Source organism: Puntigrus tetrazona, chromosome 16, assembly GCF_018831695.1.
Source record: "Puntigrus tetrazona isolate hp1 chromosome 16, ASM1883169v1, whole genome shotgun sequence".
NCBI lineage: Eukaryota > Metazoa > Chordata > Actinopteri > Cypriniformes > Cyprinidae > Puntigrus > Puntigrus tetrazona.
In genome coordinates this window covers 11999340-12018614 of record NC_056714.1, presented here as the reverse complement: position 1 = coordinate 12018614, position 19275 = coordinate 11999340, and the positions used below count along the sequence as shown (strand labels likewise).

General features: G+C 38.1%; 2 protein-coding genes across 3 annotated transcripts; both read left to right on the top strand.

Annotated features, from left to right (window-relative positions):
* Window positions 1-5670: 5670 nt before the first annotated feature.
* On the top strand, window positions 5671-11158 carry macc1 (MET transcriptional regulator MACC1). Of its 2 annotated transcripts, none has more exons than XM_043261777.1 (5): window positions 5671-5841; window positions 7133-7286; window positions 7432-9482; window positions 9572-9760; window positions 10148-11158. In XM_043261777.1, exons 2-5 carry the CDS (start codon window positions 7169-7171, stop codon window positions 10349-10351), a joined length of 2562 nt encoding a protein of 853 aa, XP_043117712.1. In that variant the 5' UTR covers window positions 5671-5841; window positions 7133-7168; the 3' UTR covers window positions 10352-11158. The 2 variants fall into 2 exon arrangements, with proteins under 2 accessions (XP_043117712.1, XP_043117713.1); XM_043261778.1 differs by lacking the exon at window positions 5671-5841 and adding an exon at window positions 5910-6398.
* A 6549-nt stretch (window positions 11159-17707) lies between these two features.
* Window positions 17708-19045, top strand: tmem196b (transmembrane protein 196b). The gene is made up of 3 exons (XM_043261680.1): window positions 17708-17872; window positions 18491-18547; window positions 18770-19045. The coding sequence occupies exons 1-3, from the start codon at window positions 17708-17710 to the stop codon at window positions 19043-19045; spliced, it is 498 nt and encodes a 165-aa protein (XP_043117615.1).
* Window positions 19046-19275: the final 230 nt, after the last annotated feature.

Sequence of the window (19275 nt, the reverse complement as noted above, 5' to 3'; positions counted from 1 at the left end):
GTGTATACAGAACGTTCTTGTAAGAGCTGTTTTTGGAGCTGCATCGACCTCTAACACATATTAACAACAAATGCGGGCATACTCAGGCTTAGCGTGACTCGTCTGTATTTTGGCGCCACATGCAAACCAGTCTTTCTATTTATACAACTGATTTGATGTTATGTTTTATGAATAAACTCAGTTGCACTTGTGAACTTTAGTACAGGATCTAAGAAATAATTGGCATATTTGTCTCTATGATGGCAGCCTCGCAGGTCAATCAACATACTGGTTTGACAATCTCCTTAAGATAAACCCGCATAAGAAAGAATGCTCTGGGTGAAATTCCTCCCTTTTAAATATGCATGACACCTGGACAGGTTTCTCGCTGAACACAGACTGTTTCACAGCAAGATACAGTAAATTTCTGTTTTGATTTAAAAAAAAGAAAAAGAAAAAAACATGACTTTTACACAGGGTTACACACCAAGACTATGAATGGAATTTAAGTACAGAGTTTTACCTTTGAACCTTTTACCTTAGATTTTTTTCACATTGTTTTTATTGGGTTTTATGAAATGTTTATATATTTGTTTAAGTCAGAAAGGCAATAAAACTTAGAAAAGTAACACACTGGCACCTATGACCGATTTAAGGTTATATAACATCTGTCTCGATCAGCTGTTTAGGTGCCAGTATTAAAAAAATAAAGAAATTCTTTCTTAGGACATTCCAACTCATTTGATCACCTTAAGATGATGGTGTCATGAACTCTGAACACAGCTGATATTATTTTTGAATGTAGCATTATCAATAGCGATCTTAAAATGTCATTTTGTACATTTTTATTTTACCTTTTTTTTGCTGCCTGGTTGTTGGTTTTTTGAGTCTGGTTGTTAACCTTTGACTTATTTTGACATTCAATAAATGTGTCATGCACTTTGGTGCGTTTTTTTTTTGAACACAGCTTTATTATTTTATTATTCTGCATTGTTGTATTTACTTAATTTATCGTATTTAATAAAAAGTAAAATTAATTACATTTAATATTTTTAAATAATAATAATAATAATAATAATAATAATTATTATTATTATTATTATTATTATTATTATTATTTTTTTTTGTTGTTTTCACACAAAATTTGTCTAGTGGTATTTGCATACTTGAGCCTCTCGCCAACATACAGGTATAAATAGGCAACAGGTACAACCGCTCTTCATATTTATGCTTCAAAGCTGAGTCGTACATGACCGTATTCATTAGGCAAACTCATGTAAAGAAGAGGAAAAGCTAGAAGAAAAAGCTGTTGTGGGTGGCATTTAAAACATAATCAGCAGTGTCCCTGTTCATTCAGTGATTCCCCTTGGTGTTTCATCTAAGAGAGTTTCTCAGCATGGTTGGCTGTTCCTAAAGATGAACAGAAGCGTTGTCTTCAGTGTCTGGGCAAGCTGAAGATGCGTTCGTGGAGGATCCATGTCCCTGCCCATCCTGCGATCCCGCCTCTCTCTCCTCAGGTGGAGTGGAGGCCAACCTTCTGCTGCCACCTTTCCTGGTTTCTCTGCCACAGAACACCTTTGCGATATTTTACAGTCTCCGTGTTCAGACTGTAAATGTTTCTTTCTGTGTGTTGGATAACGGGTAATTGGTGGGAAGAGCTGGCCAGTGTCATGTTTGCTGTGCCATTCCCCCTCACCTGGAGACGAGCAACTGTTTCTTCCTCCAGTAGGTTTCCCAGATGGCAAGCCCTGGTGGAGTTTCTCCAGCACCCTCCTCAGTCAGACTAGGCAGAGCAGTATTAGCTTGCCGGGTCTCCAGTCAGCCCCTGTACTTGACCAGGCGTCCCTATGACTTGATTCACTGCGGGTAATCCCATATGTGTTCTACCTCTGTGAACCTGTGTCTTCGTTTTGGCAGACTGTTCTGTTTGTCGTTCCTCCCCTTCTTGGGTAGGACCTTCCTCAGAGACTAGTTCATATGTTGAGCTGCCCCTATCTGGTTCAGTCCATATCGGTGTCTCCACATGTAACCTCCTTCAAGCAGGATGTGGCCTCCGTGGCATCCTTCCCTTCGTTACTGTCAAAGCTGTACAACAAATACGAAAGCTCTAAAGCAGTCTCTTATTGAAAATCCCTTCTCTTTAAGAATCTTTCTGTCTCATTAACAGTTGCTTGGCTTCTCCAGCAGCGATGTACTCACCTGTGGTTCCTGCAAGCGCCAAGGTCAGCGAATTTAGGATACAACTCTTGCATAGCAGTTGTTTGAAACAAGGTTGCTTGTCAACATTTGCCGTGCCACAAGGTGATGATGGGGTTTTCGGGTTGTGGAGCTTTCCATGGACCCCAATCTGTCATGACATAAAATGACATATGTAACCCTCGTTCCCTGATGGAGGGAATGGAGACATTATGTCCACATAATGTATGGCCACAACCTTGAACCATAGCTAAGTGCCAGGGCCAGTTATAGGCTCCTCAGCAAAACCTGATGAGTGTAGGTCTCCGTTGCTTCTATCAGGGAACGAGGGTTACGTACGCGACCGAGACGTTGTGTAACAATAGTAAACAGTCCAAGTTACTACAATCCTTAAAAACAGGGTGACACCCCATCTATGTTATGAAATTGTTACCCTGACAAGTAACAAGGCTGACAGTAACAGGTTTGACAACTAAAAATTTATATCTAAACATTGCTCACATTATTTTTGTTTTATTGGTTTTATTAACTTTTTATATTTTTGTTTTAGTCAGTAAATCTGTCACTGCAGAAGCAATTAAACTTGAATTTTATAAAGGAAATAACACACTGGCAACTATGACCGATTTAAGGTTACATAACCTCATCTGTTTAGGTGCCAATGTTCAAAACATGAATTCTTTCTTAGGACATTCCGACTTATCTGATCACCTTAAAATGATGGTGGCATGAACTCTGAACACAGCGGTTATTAATTTTGAGCCTTAGGGCAACATTATCAATCTGGTGTCTTGTTCTTATCTGTAAACTTGTTAACCTCGGACACATTTAATTAGCTGATTTTTTACATTTATTTATTTTGCATGCATTCAGCATGTATTCTTCTTGATGGGGTCATAGTGCCTTGAACTCTCGACACAGTTCTTATTCATTTTGAGTGTTGTCAGGGGTCTATTATTAGTGTAGACATATTTAATAAATGTTTTTAAAATAATAATCATAATTATTATTATTCAGCATGTATCCCTCCCCTCCTTCGGAAAACACTCTGCAGTGGTTGCACTACATGATATTTGGTCATACCACGTGATATTTTGAAATACAGTCAGAATCCAATGTTTAACTAAAAAAATACTATCAGACAGAAAATTCAGGCATCACATCATTATACACTCCATACACTCCGCCACTTCATTAAGTACACTTTACTAGTACCGGGTTGGACCCCCTTTTGCCTTCAGAACTGCCTTAATCCTTTGTGGCATACATTCAACAAGGTACTGGAAACATTCCTCAGAGATTGGTTCATACTGACATGATAGCATCACGCAGTTGCTGCAGATTTGTTAGCTGCACATCCATGATGCGAATCTCCTGTTCCACCACATCCCAAAGGTGCTCTGTTGGATTGAGATCTGGTGACTGTGGAGGTCATTTAAGTACAGTGAACTCATTATCATGTTCAAGAAACCAGTCTGAGGTGATTCACGCTTTATGACATGGCGTGTTATCCTGCTGGAAGTAACTATCAGACGATGGTACACTGTGGTCATACAGGGATGGACATGTTCAGCAGCAATACTCAGGTCAGCTGTGGCATTGACACAATGCTTAATTGGTACTATTGGGCCCAAAGTGTGCCAAATATCCCCCACACCATTACACCACCACCAGCCTGAACCGTTGATACAAGGCAGGATGGATCCATGCTTTCATGTTGTTGACACCAAATTCTGACCCTACCATCCGAATGACGTAGCGGAAATCGAGACTTATCAGACCAGGCAATGTTTTTCCAATCTTCTATTTTCTAATTTTAGTGAGCAGTTTCCTGTTCTTAGCCGACAGGAGTGGCACCCGGTGTGGTCTTCTGCTGCTGTAGCCCATCCGCCTCAAGGTTCGGCGTGTTGTGCGTTCAGAGATGCTCTTCTGCATGCCTCGGTTGTAACAAGTGGTTGTTTGAATTACTGTTGCCTTTCTATCTGCTCGAAAGAGTCTGGCCATTCTCCTCTGACATCAACAAGACGCAGTTTAATGGATATTTTCTCTTTTACAGACCATCCTCTGTAAACCCTAGAGATGGTTGCACGTGAAAATCCCAGTAGATCAGCAGTTTCTGAAATACTCAGACCAGCCCATCTGGCACCAACAACCATGCCACGTTCAAAGTCACTTAAGTCACCTTTCTTCCCCCATTCTGATGCTTGGTTTTGAACTTCAGCAAGAACTTCAGCAGGTCTTTACCATGTCTACATGCCTAAATGTATTGAGTTGCTGCCATGTGATTGGCTGATTAGAAATTTGCATTAACGAGCAGTTGGACAGGTGTACCTAATAAATATCCATGAAATAAAGACAGTTTAAAATGACAAGAAATTGCATTGTGTCATTTGTCATGTTTTGGTATTTTTGTTAATCCTGTTACTGACATTACTATATGCTTTAGTTCAGTGAGGTACTAGATACTCACTAGATACTACTTATAGTTTAATGTGATCATTTTCACATACATGAGAAGCATTTTATCTCCTCATTTCACTGGGATTGTTTCAAATGTTTGACTTTTTAAAAAAATGTTTTTATATTTGTCATTCAGAGAACCATCAGTAGTAACAGTAACAGTAACAATACTGCTAACTAAAATGTAACTCATGCTCTTATGCCACTAAATGTTACATTTGTAACATTTCAAAATATGTAAAATAGTCGATGTGCAGAAAAAAGAAATTAGCACTGACCGATAATTACGATAATCTAACATTAACCTGGAAAATAAAATGATCTAAAAATCATTGTTAAATGTTCATTCATCTAGAGTTTACGAATTGCATGCAATGTGCCACCTGTGCATAGCTGAACTAGCTCAATTTAACCACTAGATGGTGGTCCCTCACATTTAATCGTGTTAATTAGCCTTGACGTCGTTTCAGGGCATGTTGTTTTTGGAAATAAAGGAACGAGTTACCTGCGTTTGTGCTTATGTTATAGTATTATGGGTATAAACATGCGCCGTTCAGTACAAAGTCATAGTGAAAATGCATTTTCATTGACATTTTAAAATTCAAAACAATAGCCTATAATAAAGACAAAAAAAAGCATTTTTTTTAATGATGTTTCTCTCATTTATTTCATTTTCTAAACCAAAAACTGCCTCTCGGTTATTGACATCATACAGAAAGGCTATAGCCTAAACAAACAAAAGACAAAACAATATTTTATTCAACATATTAATTTCACATAGCTGAACACATCCTATACGAAACGTTTTCCCTTCTTGACTTGGCTTTGTTAATAAAAACAAAATAGAAATAGAAATTTTGAAATAAAATTTAAAGAGCTGTAGTTTATTCCATTTCTATTTTTAAACATTTTTTTCCCCTCTCATATATTTGCATACCGAAACCACTTTTTCCTTGGAGTTTCAGGTGTTGCAACGCTGTGCGCTCGCATAAAGAGGAGGCTTATGGGTGCTGGAGTCTAATTGAGAACCCGAGAAAGCCGTCCGATGCAACTGTTTGACTGTTTGGTACTACGCATCCCAGCGTGCACTGCTCCACTTTTCAAGCAGACCGAGGCACACAGAAGTGTAAGGTGTACAGTTGGTGACACTCCCCGCCGATTAAAAAGTTCGCAGAAGTACTGCGTGGGGAAACTACCATGCTCCAGGTAAATGTTTTAAGTTTAAATATTTAAAAATATTGTATGTAGGTTATATAGGCTATAACTAAGCATGGGTCTAAAACGGCGTATTTGAATACATTAAGTATTTCACGTGTTTTGATTGAAGTAGATTTGCTTGTGCGTGTTGGAATACAGCGTGGCATGTGTGTCCTTATGGCGTATTAATAGGCTAATCCTTAAATTATTACATGTGTTTGTTTAAAAGAGAAACTCGCAGCAAAATAGAACGTTTATGTTTTTAAATATGGGATGACGTTTGCACGCGTTACAAAACAAACAGGTGTATTGTGACGTGGCTGATGCAGGGCGTGCTAGCGCGTGTTGATTTGAATAGAGTACTCAACCCTTCGCCACCGAGACAAAGCTTTGTCAAAGAGACACTGATATTCAGACAAGACAGACCTGTTTTCATGCGTTGCGTCTGCATAATACGTATTTAATGAGTCATTGTAGAAGACAGGACTGAGAGGATACTGGACCGTGATTCAGAGACTGAAGAAATGATTCAAAACAACGAGAGAAGTTTCACTGATTGACTCATGGAAAGTGTTTATCTGTAAAGTTTGAGTTACGTGTTTGTAAACTTCTATTGGTGATTGTTTTGTGTCTAAATAATCAATGGATCATTCAAATGATTGGTATGTGTTATTATGTAAAAAAAAAAGTGAGTGTCAGATGAGTTATAAGACTGTGGTAGAATTATTAGGTTTTGGTTACAACACTAGTTTAAAAACAAGGAGACGACCCTGCTGAAAAACCCCTAGAACCCTGCCCAAAACAAAATAGAAAATGTAATGGATATATATCCCATTATAACTATAATTTAATGGTTATAATGGGATCTGTAAAGCTTTTAATGGAAATCATAATATGGATGCTATTGGTGGGACGTTAAATCCTATTGGAAAAATGCCCAAAACAAATTAGAAAAAGCAATTATGTAATGACTTACTGGGAAAAAGTTAATGGTTCATAAAGGTATGGAAACTATTGGAATTTCTGCCACAGTTTCTATTGGGCTTCTGTATTTTTCGGTACCAGTATTTTTACATACTGGTTTAGATAAGCACTGTTCTGAAAAAACCTATAATAAAACCAAAAAATCAGTTGAAACCTCAATTTGTATACAGCAAAAACATTATCATGATTAAAGGTGTTCCTTACTGAACCCAAGCTTCTGTGATTCATTTTTTTTTTTTTTTTTTTTTTTAAATAGTGCAAATTAGATTTGAACATTTATAAAATAAATGTTAATTTGTTCGTCCTTTTTCAATAGCTTTGACATTAGAGAAAAGATTCTTGGATATCCAAAATGGCAGCTGCAAAAGTAAAGTCAAACAGTCGTGCAGGGAATCTGCTTCGGAGTAGATCAGAGGGGACTCTAATAGATGTAGATGAGAATGTGACCATTAACAACAACAACCTTCATGGTAAGTATTTGTTAATAATGTGAAGACATTTTTTAGAATGCTACACAAATAGGCTTTTCTAACTGATCTAATTGTCCTAACAAATACATATATTAAGATTTCATTTCTTGGTTGTCCTGACATTTAATATCTTCTCTTCTCTTAGGGGGCTATGGTTATGACATTGGAAAAACCTCAGAGTGGCCTGTCCTACCGAATGAAATTGAAAACCCAAAACAAACTACCAACCCCTTCTGGAATCAGCTGGGCAGGTCAAACCCATTCTTAAATGAAATCGTCCATGCCAGCAATTACGACTCTGGAGTGTCCATGCTGAAAGAGGATCCTTTATCTCTGTTCGACAGTATTAATGAGGACTCACTCAGCACATCCTCAGATGAAACAAACTTTAATCATCTTTTGGCACCTAGACAAAACAATTTAAACCGATCTGGGAGGTGGAGAAGTGCCTCTGATATACTTGACAACCTTGAGCAGAAGGAAGACAAGAGGACGAAGAGGCTTAACTCTCAGGAACCCTTCCTGAATCCTGATTTTGAGTGGTTGAAGAATGACAGAGAAGCTTACAAAATGGCTTGGTTGAGTCATAGGCAGCTAACCAGGTCCTGTTTGGATCTGAGCCTAATGAAACAAAGTCCTGGATGGGCCCAGACTCAGGCCACAGACATTCAAATCTTCTGCAAGATCGACCACAATGGCGGCTCTGTGCAATTGCCAGATGCCGATATCACTGCCCATATTCCTCAGGGACACGTCCCCCCAGGTGAAATCCAAGAAATCGGCCTCAAAGTACTCCTCGATCCTCCCCCTGGTATGAACAACAATTACACCACAACCCTAAGTCCTCTTTTAGAGGTCAGCCTCAGTAACCATAATGTTTCGGGGGGCATTTCAATGGAGATGAGAATGGCTGCCAAAGTAAAAAGTGACCCCACAAGCCACGTATTGACCTCATTCATAGGTCTAGCTTCTCAAAGGAAAGAAGGACCTTATCAGAAGATAAAAGACTGTTACATATACAATGATATGTTACAGATGAAGCTCTTTGATTTAAAGCCGCGCATGTATGTCATAACTGCTGCCGAGGCCACAGTTTTGGAGCAACCTGCTATGTCAGTGTGGGATTACTTGGATCGCCATCTCACGGTGGCCGTCTACGGTCCCAAGCACATACACCCATCGCTCAAAGTAGTGCTGGTCATATCGAGCCATGATAATATTCCACCCAGGCTCCCTTTCTCTGATATCCAGAGGGATGGTAGGAACCTGCCTCCTGTTGTCTTGGAGCTTTGGGGAAAGCATCAATTCAACCCACATGGTCTTAAAGATCTTCAAATTGCTTCTAGGGTGTTGGATTCAAACTTTGAAGTGAAATCAGCAGATCTGAATAAAGAGGTAATGCAGGAGCAGCTTAAAGCAGGAAAAGTGCTTCATCTACCGTTGGATTTGGTCAAGGTGACTGGGGGTGAAATGTGTCCCTTCCAACTCAACATTGAGGTAAAGGATCCAAACAGTCTCACTTTAGGTAATTTCAACATTACTTCCCCTGAAGCTGCCCCTTTGAGGTCAGAAAAACACAACCACAGGCGAGCAGATCGGCAGAGGGAAGTTACTCGTTCCACACCAATTCCTGAGGAATCGATCCCAGACATCCTTACCCAGAAGTTTCAGGACAGAACTGTGGATTTGCATTGGTACGGGGTAACAATGAAATCGATTCTCAGACAACCAAGAGTGGAATATCTTCTGGAATACTTCAAGGGTGATACAATTGCTCTGCTTTCTAAAGAAACTGTTAAGTCTGTTGGTCAGATGAAGGTCAAAGAATGGTACGTTGGCTTTCTCAGAGGAAGAGTTGGGTTGGTGCACTGCAAGAACTTGAAGGTCATAACTAAGGATCAAGTCATCGACTTTACTGGAATTAAACTCACCACATCAGTCCTTTTGGACAATATGGCACTTCCTTTTAAAAAACTCACCTACATGTACTCTGCAATTCAGACCCTGGTCACAGAGCACGTGAAGTGCTGGAGAACCTTTGCTAAGGCTCTCGGTTACTCAGAGGTCTCCATTGATGCCATCTCCAGGAGACACGCTGACACAGAGGCAGAGAAGGTAGCTTGTGTTCTAGAGAAGCTCAAGGAAGACTGTCATGCAGAGAAGATCAAGAAAAAGTTCCAGCATGAGCTAATCATAGTATGCATCTTTTATTCTGACATAAATTTTATGCATAAAGCAAAAATCTGAAGGAAACAAGTTTTATTAATGATTTGTATTCACCACAGGGGCTGTTAAAGATGGATGTTCAAGGTGCAGTAGCCCATCTCATCCAGGATATAGTGATTCTATCCACAGCAGTCGAACTGGGAGTGCGATGGAGGGAACTTGCCGAGAGACTGTGGAAGCTCTCCAATGCCCAAATTGCTGCTTATGAGGCACCACACAAAGGCAAAAATGGAGAAGTTAGTTCCCAGGTGAGCTAAAATCAAAAATATTAGTAAAATCAATCATTAAATACCTTTTGTTCAATTTATTACCATATTACTCACTTTGAAAATCATCATTGACATAACAGAATAAGGTCTAACCTAAACTTATTCCTGATTGGCCGGTGTCCAGAGTTTAGCTCCAACCCTAATCAAACACATCAGAACTAGCTGATGAAGTTCTTGCTAGGTATACTTCAAATTTTAATGCAGGTGTTTTGAGGCAAGTTGGTGCTAAACTCTGCAGGACACTGGCCCTTCCAGGACCGAGTTTGGTGACCCCCTGATCTAACTCAATCATAGTCATGCCATTTGACATGTCAACATCTAAAAATATTTGTAAGATTAAATTTGCTGTTTTGCTTCATTAAATAGTCAATGTGGAAGCCTGCATATGACTTCCTGTATTCCTGGAGTAAGCGGTACGGGGATGGCTACAGGGATATGATCCAGGACCTTCACCTGGCCCTGGATAAAATGAAGAGCCCAGTGACCAAGCAGTGGAGACAGATTACTGGAGCTCTCATTACTGTAAACTGCATGGAGGTCCTAAGGGCATCCGCCTTCCCCAGAGATTAGGAGACGATTCCTGGAGCATCTGCACGCCAAATGGAGGTGATCCTGCTGAGTTCATACTTACACCAGTGCCATATTTTGACATGATAAATATTAGGTGGCATCTACCCTGTTATCTGAAAAGTGAGTATTTGTAACTGTGCACCTATCTGTGTATTTTATGTGTTGTATTCTTGTGGAATTCACTGTGACAATTGTGAAAGCTGTTGCCTGGTTCTTAAAAAGGTTGTTACTAAATCCCCTATGCAATGTTAAGGGTTGTTGGTGGAAAGAAATGGGAGAATTATTCATTTTGATAGAGATGGAATCTGAAACATTTTCATTCTAGATGAACTGCCTCAAGGTTACCTCCTTTCGTTGTTTTACTTGAGCTGTTTTGCTTGAACTGTAAGTGTCTGTATCAGTACATTTTAATATTTGAAGCTGTATGTGGAGTATCTGGTATAACTGCCTTATTGGAATGCAATAATTATTCGTATCAATGTATATTGATAATTTCACTAACCAAGAATGTACCGTTATACTAGGTTTAACATGTAACATCATATCTTTGTATGATACTGAAAAAAATTGTATTGATGTATTTTTATATGTTGTGTATTGCTAGTTGTCATTTTAAATGTACTAACTACAGTGTTTAAGAGTGAGGGTCCTTGTATAATTGCAAACCTTTGTTGCGTTAGAAGAGTCTTTAAAATCTATTTTGTATTGCTGTATTTTTTAATGCTAATACACTTTGAGAGTTATAATTAAACTGTAAACTTTTGTAATGAAGGAGCTCTATAATAAAGGGCAAAGACATTAATAATACAAATGTTTGAATGTATTCTAATCTTGAATTTTTTTTTTCAGTAAGTGTTTAAAAAATTGTGACAACATGCAGCTATATATCTGCATTGCATGCTGTAGTGCAGTGACGTGCAACTCTGCCTCAAATCTGTCACTTCATTTCAATTATTTAAAAATGATGCCATTATCTGGACTCCAGTGAATTCTCCAGTGACCTCAATGTCACAGCTTCATTTACCATACATGATATTCATAAAGCTCATTAGCTTTCAGCAATGCTAGACTAGCTTGTTTGGAGATTTCAAGTGCTCACACAAAAGCATAGTCTCTTTAAATTCCATACCTTCCCTAAGCACATCAATACGTCCTTCACCCCTCCTGTGGTATCTGTTGCTTATTTAACTTGCATGTTTACCTAGGCCTTATCCTGGTGTTTCATTGTTCAGTGTCACTCTCTTAAAGTTTAGTTAAGCCAAAATCAATTTGGCCTTTTACCAAGTCATGATTGTGCAGTACTAGTAAATATAAATCCCCTGTGAAAGGTTAAGTATGCCATAAGAACTAGTTGGCGATTAGAATCAATCACAAAGAAATAAATAGGTGATTTTTGCCTTAAAGGTACAGTTCCACCAAACATTGACATCATTTACCACCTAGTCTAGCATGACGCTTGCATAACAGATTTGTCATTTTTGGATGAACTATCCCTGTACATACTCTTTTATTGTTATTGGCCAATTACAAACCATCTCACATCTCTATTTATGTGATTGATGTCCAAATCTCTAAGCTTGAGTGGTCTTCTGTCCCACAGCCCACAAAGGCTGTTAGTGTGTTATTTTAGGTACACTGACCCAATCCCAATCTTAGCATGCAATAATGAGGGACTACAGCTCTCTGATTAGTTATCTAGAGTGAAGTTTGCAAACTGAAGATCAAATTAAAGTTGCACTGACCCAAAAAAAGACGAGAGGTTTCTTGAGAAATGTTCTGTGTATTAAAGAGACAGCTCTCCTAAAAATGAAAATTGTCATTTACTTTCCCTTATGTTGTTCCAAACCTGTATGATTTTGTTTCTTCTGAGATGTTTTGAGATAAAATTTGATTTCTTTCTTGTTGAACACAAAACAAGATATTTTGAAGAATAATGGTTTCTTTTTTTGTCCAGTATGGACATAAAAGTTAATTCGACCCGAATCTATTTGGTTACCAACATTCTTCAAAACATCCCCAAAAACAATCCATTTACTGTTTCACCGTAAATTTTTCAATTTACTTTAGTTCTTCCTTTATATTTAATCTGCATTCTTTATGAATACTTAATCACGTAATAAACAAACATCCTTCCTTAGTTTATGTGATATTCTTGACACGTGACTCATTTATCAAACCTGTTATTACTTCTCTTTAGTCCAGGACTGTTTTTAGATATAAATAAGATTAAATCCAAATGCTTCAGTTTTCCAGCTATACCAGAGGCTTATTTCATTTCACTAGGCATTGACCGTTTACTCTGAATGTTATATACACTATATGGCAACATCATAGATCTGTTATTATTGTTTTTTTACCTTCAGAAAATTCTTAAAACTTTAATGTGATAAAAAAGCTTGCCTGGACGTGACTCGATATTTAAATCTGAAAGCATTCCAAGAGACACAATCGATGGGTGTTGCTTTTTCTCATGTGCTACGCCGGTTTGTACATGACTGATAATAATACACTACATAAAGTACACCAACATTGTGCCAAAAACCTCAGTGACATTCTGAATGAATTTATTTTCCTTTAAGGTTTGGTTGTACTCATATTAACTTCGGCAGATCTGCTCTGTAGGCCTGGGTAAAGCTTGATAAAGCTGAGGATAATTAAGCGTTTTAATAAAGTGTTTTTCAGGGTGGCTAAAATGAAAATAGCCAATAAGTTTCTGATCCTTTCCAAACATCATTAAATGCACTTTGTGTTTTTGGTGACAAGCCTTAGCCATTGTTATTGTACTCTATGGAGTTACATCATAGCGTCTGGCATTTGAAGAAATGGTACGTTTTACCTCGCAAAGAAGCTAAGAAATTCTCAAAGACTGATTTGTTCCATTCTGCAAGCGGCTCACCTTTGGCATCCACTGAGAATAAGAACAAAGCCAATTCAGCTTTAAGAATTAAGATCATTACCTACAATGACATGAGGCGAAATGAAGTCTTTTATGGACTTTTGGCCAGTTAGGTGTTTGTTATTTATATGAATTCCTAGAATGAATGCGATTTTGTAATCACAGATGAGTTCAGTGTGTGAATGCCTTAAGATTAGGTCTTTGTGATTATGGTTTTAGTTCAGTAAGCCCTATTGGGGGTTTACAGCTCTCCCTGAGGATAAAAGCAAAAAGAGTATTACATTATGACTGAAAACTTTATAACAGAAAGTACTTGCCACCCAAAAACCATCTTATTGCGCAATGTGCAGTACTCGTAACTCTGCAGTTTTTGTGGTGAGGCTAATTGTTAATGTTCACTGTGTAATGAGTCACAATGATACTCTGAGATCACAAAGTAGAAAAGTTGAGCTACTTTTCTGTCAAAAGAGATTTATTTGTATAGGTGGTTTTAATTATAGTTAAGGTTTGATCACAATAAATCAGTGGTTCTCAAGAGGGCCCTTAAGATGACTTAAAATCATTTTAAACAAGACAAAACAACTATTGAAATAAGGCGAAACCAGGTTTCTCTTGTAGCTGTGTAGAATTGTACAGTACTAGCAATGGGGCTGAAATTTGTTGCGTGATTCATTTTGATTCATTCAGACATACAGTTCAATTCATGCAACGAATCTGCAGTGTTTCACCTAAGAAAATAAAATATACCTACAGACAAACAAAACCACAGACTGAATAGCCTCTGTCAATCTTCTGAGAGATTCTGCCTCTCTAAGACATCCCTTTTAACACCTGGGCCCGTATTCATGAAAAATCTTAGTGCTAAGAATTGCTCCAAGTAACAAAATTCTAAGAAAATGCATAGAAATGTGGGTATTTCTTCCTAGTAAAAGATCCTAGTAAAGAAAAAAAGTAATTCAGGTCTTATTAATGAGTAAGAATGAGGGCTTTTAAGAGGCTTGGAAAATAATAGACAGAAAATGAAAAGGGAGAAGAAATTTGTTGCACATAATACATGGAAGTAAGTTAGTAATATGATACACATTAGATCTGTCAGGGATCATGTTTGTGACCGATCTTAATAGAGATACATTAACATCTCTGACGCAGTGCAGAAATGCCGTAGCACCAGAAATGGAAGAAAATCACTACATTAGCATATTTGGCATTTAAAAACGTGTAACTATGCAGCAACGATTACAGCACTTTTAGAACCTTATTGTGTCACTGTTCATGTATGACAGCATGGTAAATCAAAAACATATATACATATATAATGCGCGTGTGTTAGAGAGTACAGTAAAACAGGAAAAATTACACCTGTAATTACAAAGTGATGACTTATATTTTTATAGACTCCTAGTTGGAAATGTTTAAGCTAAACTAGGAGCTCTCCACAGGATTCTTAGAATCGTTAAGCATACGGACCTTGATGTCAGTTAACTTAATTATTAGCTAAATGTTCTTCCAGCTGAATCTGTTTCAGCCATTTGCCGACCCGTGCCAACTTGCAAACCTGTAGCAGGCGTCAAATTGCTCATTTAGTGAATAAAAGTGTCAAATTTCTCTGTTTAAACATTTAAGTCCTCTACGGTTTACTGTGAATAAAATATAGATTTGAAAGACTTGTGATTTCATTTAATGCATCTCAAACATGCATATCAAATGCATATCAAACATAACTTCCCAAAATTCAACTGCTTGGAAAAAAAAAAAAAAGTTTAATTTTGAAAGTGTGATTTTCTTGGAAAATTCATTCAACAATGATTACAGTCGTAAAACTGCATGGGTATAATTCATAGACAGTTTTTAGTTTATGCCAATCTCCTATCTCCTATCTCCAATCTCTCCAAAATATTTTATAGGGTACAAATTATGAGTAAAAAATATTTTTATAAATACTTTATCCAGTAGATCACAAGAACTAGAAAAGTAATAGCAGAGTAGAATATAAAGGGTAAATATTTGATTCGATGAGGTTTACTCTGCGTGCTCCATTAATATCGCGTGGGCAAGATGTGCCGCGTATTCATCCAGTTGGGAGCTTGCAGGGCACCACAGTGCCTGTGACACCACACGGTAATGAGAAAAACAAGGGTAATGACCGGAAAACATACTGGCTTCACACTTCAGAGGCACAAACAGGGAAAACAGCAGGCTTCGCACTGCACTGCTTCAACAAAGTGGCCTCCAGCGTTGTGCAGTTTCTTTTCTAAATTCGGCAAGCAGGACACTAAAGTCAAGTAAAATCAAAACCTTTTAAATGCGGTAATTTAAACATCGAGGCTTAGAACGCAGCCATTTAAAGGAAGAGTTAAAAAAGTATATGAGATATTCACACACACAAAATATATTTAAAAACCCAAACAGTTGTTGGTCCATTTGTCTTCCGTATTAGTGATAGAAATACTATGGAAGTCAATGGGGACCTTCAGCTTATTGATCACCGGCATTCTTCAAAATATCTACTTTTATATTCAACTTCAAACTGATTTGGAATGACACATGGGTGTGTAAACGATGACAAAAACGCTTTTTTTATTTTGGGGTGAATTATCCCTTTAAGAAGCATAAGAAAGAACGAGAGACATTCAGCATTAAATAACATTTGTTTTATATTCCACACAAAAATGGTAACATGAACCATTCAGGCCTTTTCTATCATTACTAAATCAACTTCAATACATTAATTAACACAAACAAAACACATTTTGATGGGTTAAATCAGTACAAGTTACCACGTGTTAGAACTACTTTAATACTTTAATAACCAGCTACCGTTTTAGTTCGTTTGGTCTTATACAAAAATACAGTGTGGGACAAATTAACACTTATTTTAATGAAGGTTTCAGGCGGAGAGATCTCATCCTGCGCTGTACATCTCAGAGAGCGTGTGAGAAGCGCCTGGAGGTGAATCAGCACAGAGCGGTCATACTCGGCGGTATCACAGCCCCTGTTTTCACAAGCACTGAGGCACATCAAACTGAGATTAATGAGATGTGACTGCCTTTGTCGTAGTACCCTTTCACCGGATCACATGCAGAGGGTGGCCGAGCAGTGTCAAACTCACTGGAGGGGGGATCTGAGCACATCACTGCGGATAGTAGGCCATGTATCTGGAGTTTATGTAATGATGAATGATAAAAATAGATTGCTTTCCTCCCACTGAGCTATTTCAGAGTCATGGCTGTCGTAATGCATTTGTTAAACCACATTTATATACAATGTTTCAGATAGAAACAGTGAGGGTGTCGCCTCTGTCGGATATGTCGCCTTCAATGTTTAAATATTCGGACTTAAAGGGATAGTCCGCTCAAAAATGAAAATTCTATCATTTACATTCATGTTGTTGCGCGACTTTCTTTCTTCTGTGACATTTTGAAGAATGCCGATTACTAGTTTCGGGACTCAAAACTGATTGGTGATCAGCATTCTTCGAAATATCTTCTTTTGTGTTTCACGGAAGAAAGAAATGCGGACGGGTTTGAAATCGGTGTCATTTTTCATTGTGTTCAGTTCCCGTTTTGCTTGCCTGTTGTATAGTTAGTTTTTCTTTGTTCTCATTTCCCCGCCATTATAGTTCGTTACCATGGTTATTCATTAATGATATCAAACCTGTTTGTACTCGTTTTGTTATCAAGCTTTTCGGTTTCTTCCTTCTGCTGCTTAAGCTGTTTGACCCGTAGATGTGAAGCTGGATGTTGTGTGACGCTAACATTCGAAAGCATCGGTTTTCAAAAATCCCGGCAAGGTCGTAACATCATATACAGCAATTGTGCGAAAATGAGTCTTCATTGATCGAAATTGGTGTGAAAAGGAATAAAAGGTGTTTAAAGAGTTTTACTGCCTCTAGTGTTCGTTTCCTTTGTAAACTGCAGTGATATGTGCTTATAGATACGTATTTCGTGTCTCGCTAAAAAGTGCGCACAGGTATGTTTACGCCACGAGACCAGGTAAATGAGGTTTATTTTTGGATGAAATTTGTGCATTCCACAGAAGAAAGAAAGTCAAGGTTTGAAATAACACAAGGCTGTATGATATGATAACAGAATTTTCATTTTTGACCGAACTAGCCCTCCTTCTGAGAAGCAGCCCATTGGAAGTCTCCATATGTTTATGGTTTTTGTGTTAAAGGACAGGTAGTCGTGTGACCTGTACGTCCATATCACAAACTGCCCAACTGCTTTGAAACAGAGCATTTATATGCAACAAGAGCTGTCCAGAGACTTCATTTTGACTGCCTATTTTAGGTGACATGTTAGAACTGAAATCAGAGTTGAAACTTTAAACTAAACGCTTGATGTTTTTCTTAAAGCTGGAATGTGTAACAGAAGATCTGTAATAGCTGGCCGGTGAGGTGAGAGAGGGATTTTCTGCCTTTGACTCTTTCTCACAGTGCGAGGAATGATGCCTGGAGGAGCATGTGCACCAAGCGAGCTCTTGTTTGGAGTTTGCTGGTCCTCTCTGTCTTTCATATGGGACTCGGGGTGTCCTGCATCTCTCTGGGTGTGCTGGGGATCACACAACCCCGCAGGCTACAGAAAAGCCAAACCTCCTTCTCCACACCGATATGGAGCGGCGTGTGTGTAAGTAAGAGATTTTAATGCATGGGGCTTGTGTACTATATTAATACATTTATCAGCTAATATTAACAATGCAAAATCTAATCTATATAAAATGCAGATTAAATGGTGAATTCTTGCCTTTATTACTAAATCTGCTGTTTTTTACTCTGCTTATTAATTTCTGCCGCTTTTTTTCATGAACCTGACCAGATTTAAGTATGATTTATGAGAATTAAAATGTATAAAGGGGCATGTCACCTTTTATACTGTATTATATTTAGTGCTGTCAAATGATTAATTGCAATTAATCACATGCAAAAACGTTTTTGTTTACATAATACATACACTTTGCATACTTATTGTGTTTTTAAATATACGTTATACGTTAAATATATGCATTGTATATATTCATATATATATATATATTATATGCTTTTATTTTGGATGCGATTAATCATTTGACATGTACTAATTATATTATATTATATTATATATTATATTATATTATATTATATTATATATATAATTTTTGTGATTTGTAGCGTCACAATATTTAGCTAAAATATAACATCCAGAATGTGTCATTTGAAACTGTACTAGAATTTGATTGAGATTTAGTAACAAATCTCTGTTTTTCAGTTTCTTGTCTGTGGACTATGCGGGATACTGTGTGCGAAGAAAAGAACTGGACTGACTGTAAGAATATAGGGACACAAGGCGTACCAATATAAATACGTCGTATCTAATCTATACACACATTCACAGAGATAACAGGCATTGTAAACCACTGAAACGTCTGTAATCCCTGCTTTATCACTCCTGCGATACTAACCTGCAGTAAGAACCTGTTTTATATAGTTAGTAATGCCGCATAATTACTGTTATCTCATACCCGTCTTGTCCTGCCTCTCATCACAGATGATCCTGTTTTCAGCTTGTTGCATTTGTGGACTAATCGGGGGAATTCTCAACGTCCAGTTTGTGCGTGCGATGGTGAAACGGGCGAGCAGCATGTACTATCTGCACCTGGCCTTCCTCTGCCTGGCCAGCCTGGGCATCCTGGGCTGCACGCTCTGCACCTGGCTCACCTGCAGACTCGCCAGCTGTGAGCAGAAAAGACTGTTTCTGGAAAGGGATCTGTCGCTGCATCATTCCGTGGAGATGGGCGAGAAGGTGAAGGCCACGTGCGGATGAACTACCTAGGGACCGCGAGGGCTCGTTTTCTTTTTATTGCAAACGTAAAAGCGTATATTTGGTTTGAATTAAGTCGTGTAAAAGCTGTTCGTTTTCTGGAAAAATAAATCTTGGGATACGATCGCACTGAAGGGTTTGATTTGTGCCTGAAATGATCATTGTTTAGTCTGCTTTGTTCCTGGTTTGCTGATTACGACGTTTCAGACAGCTGTCGGTGAATGAAGAGTCGG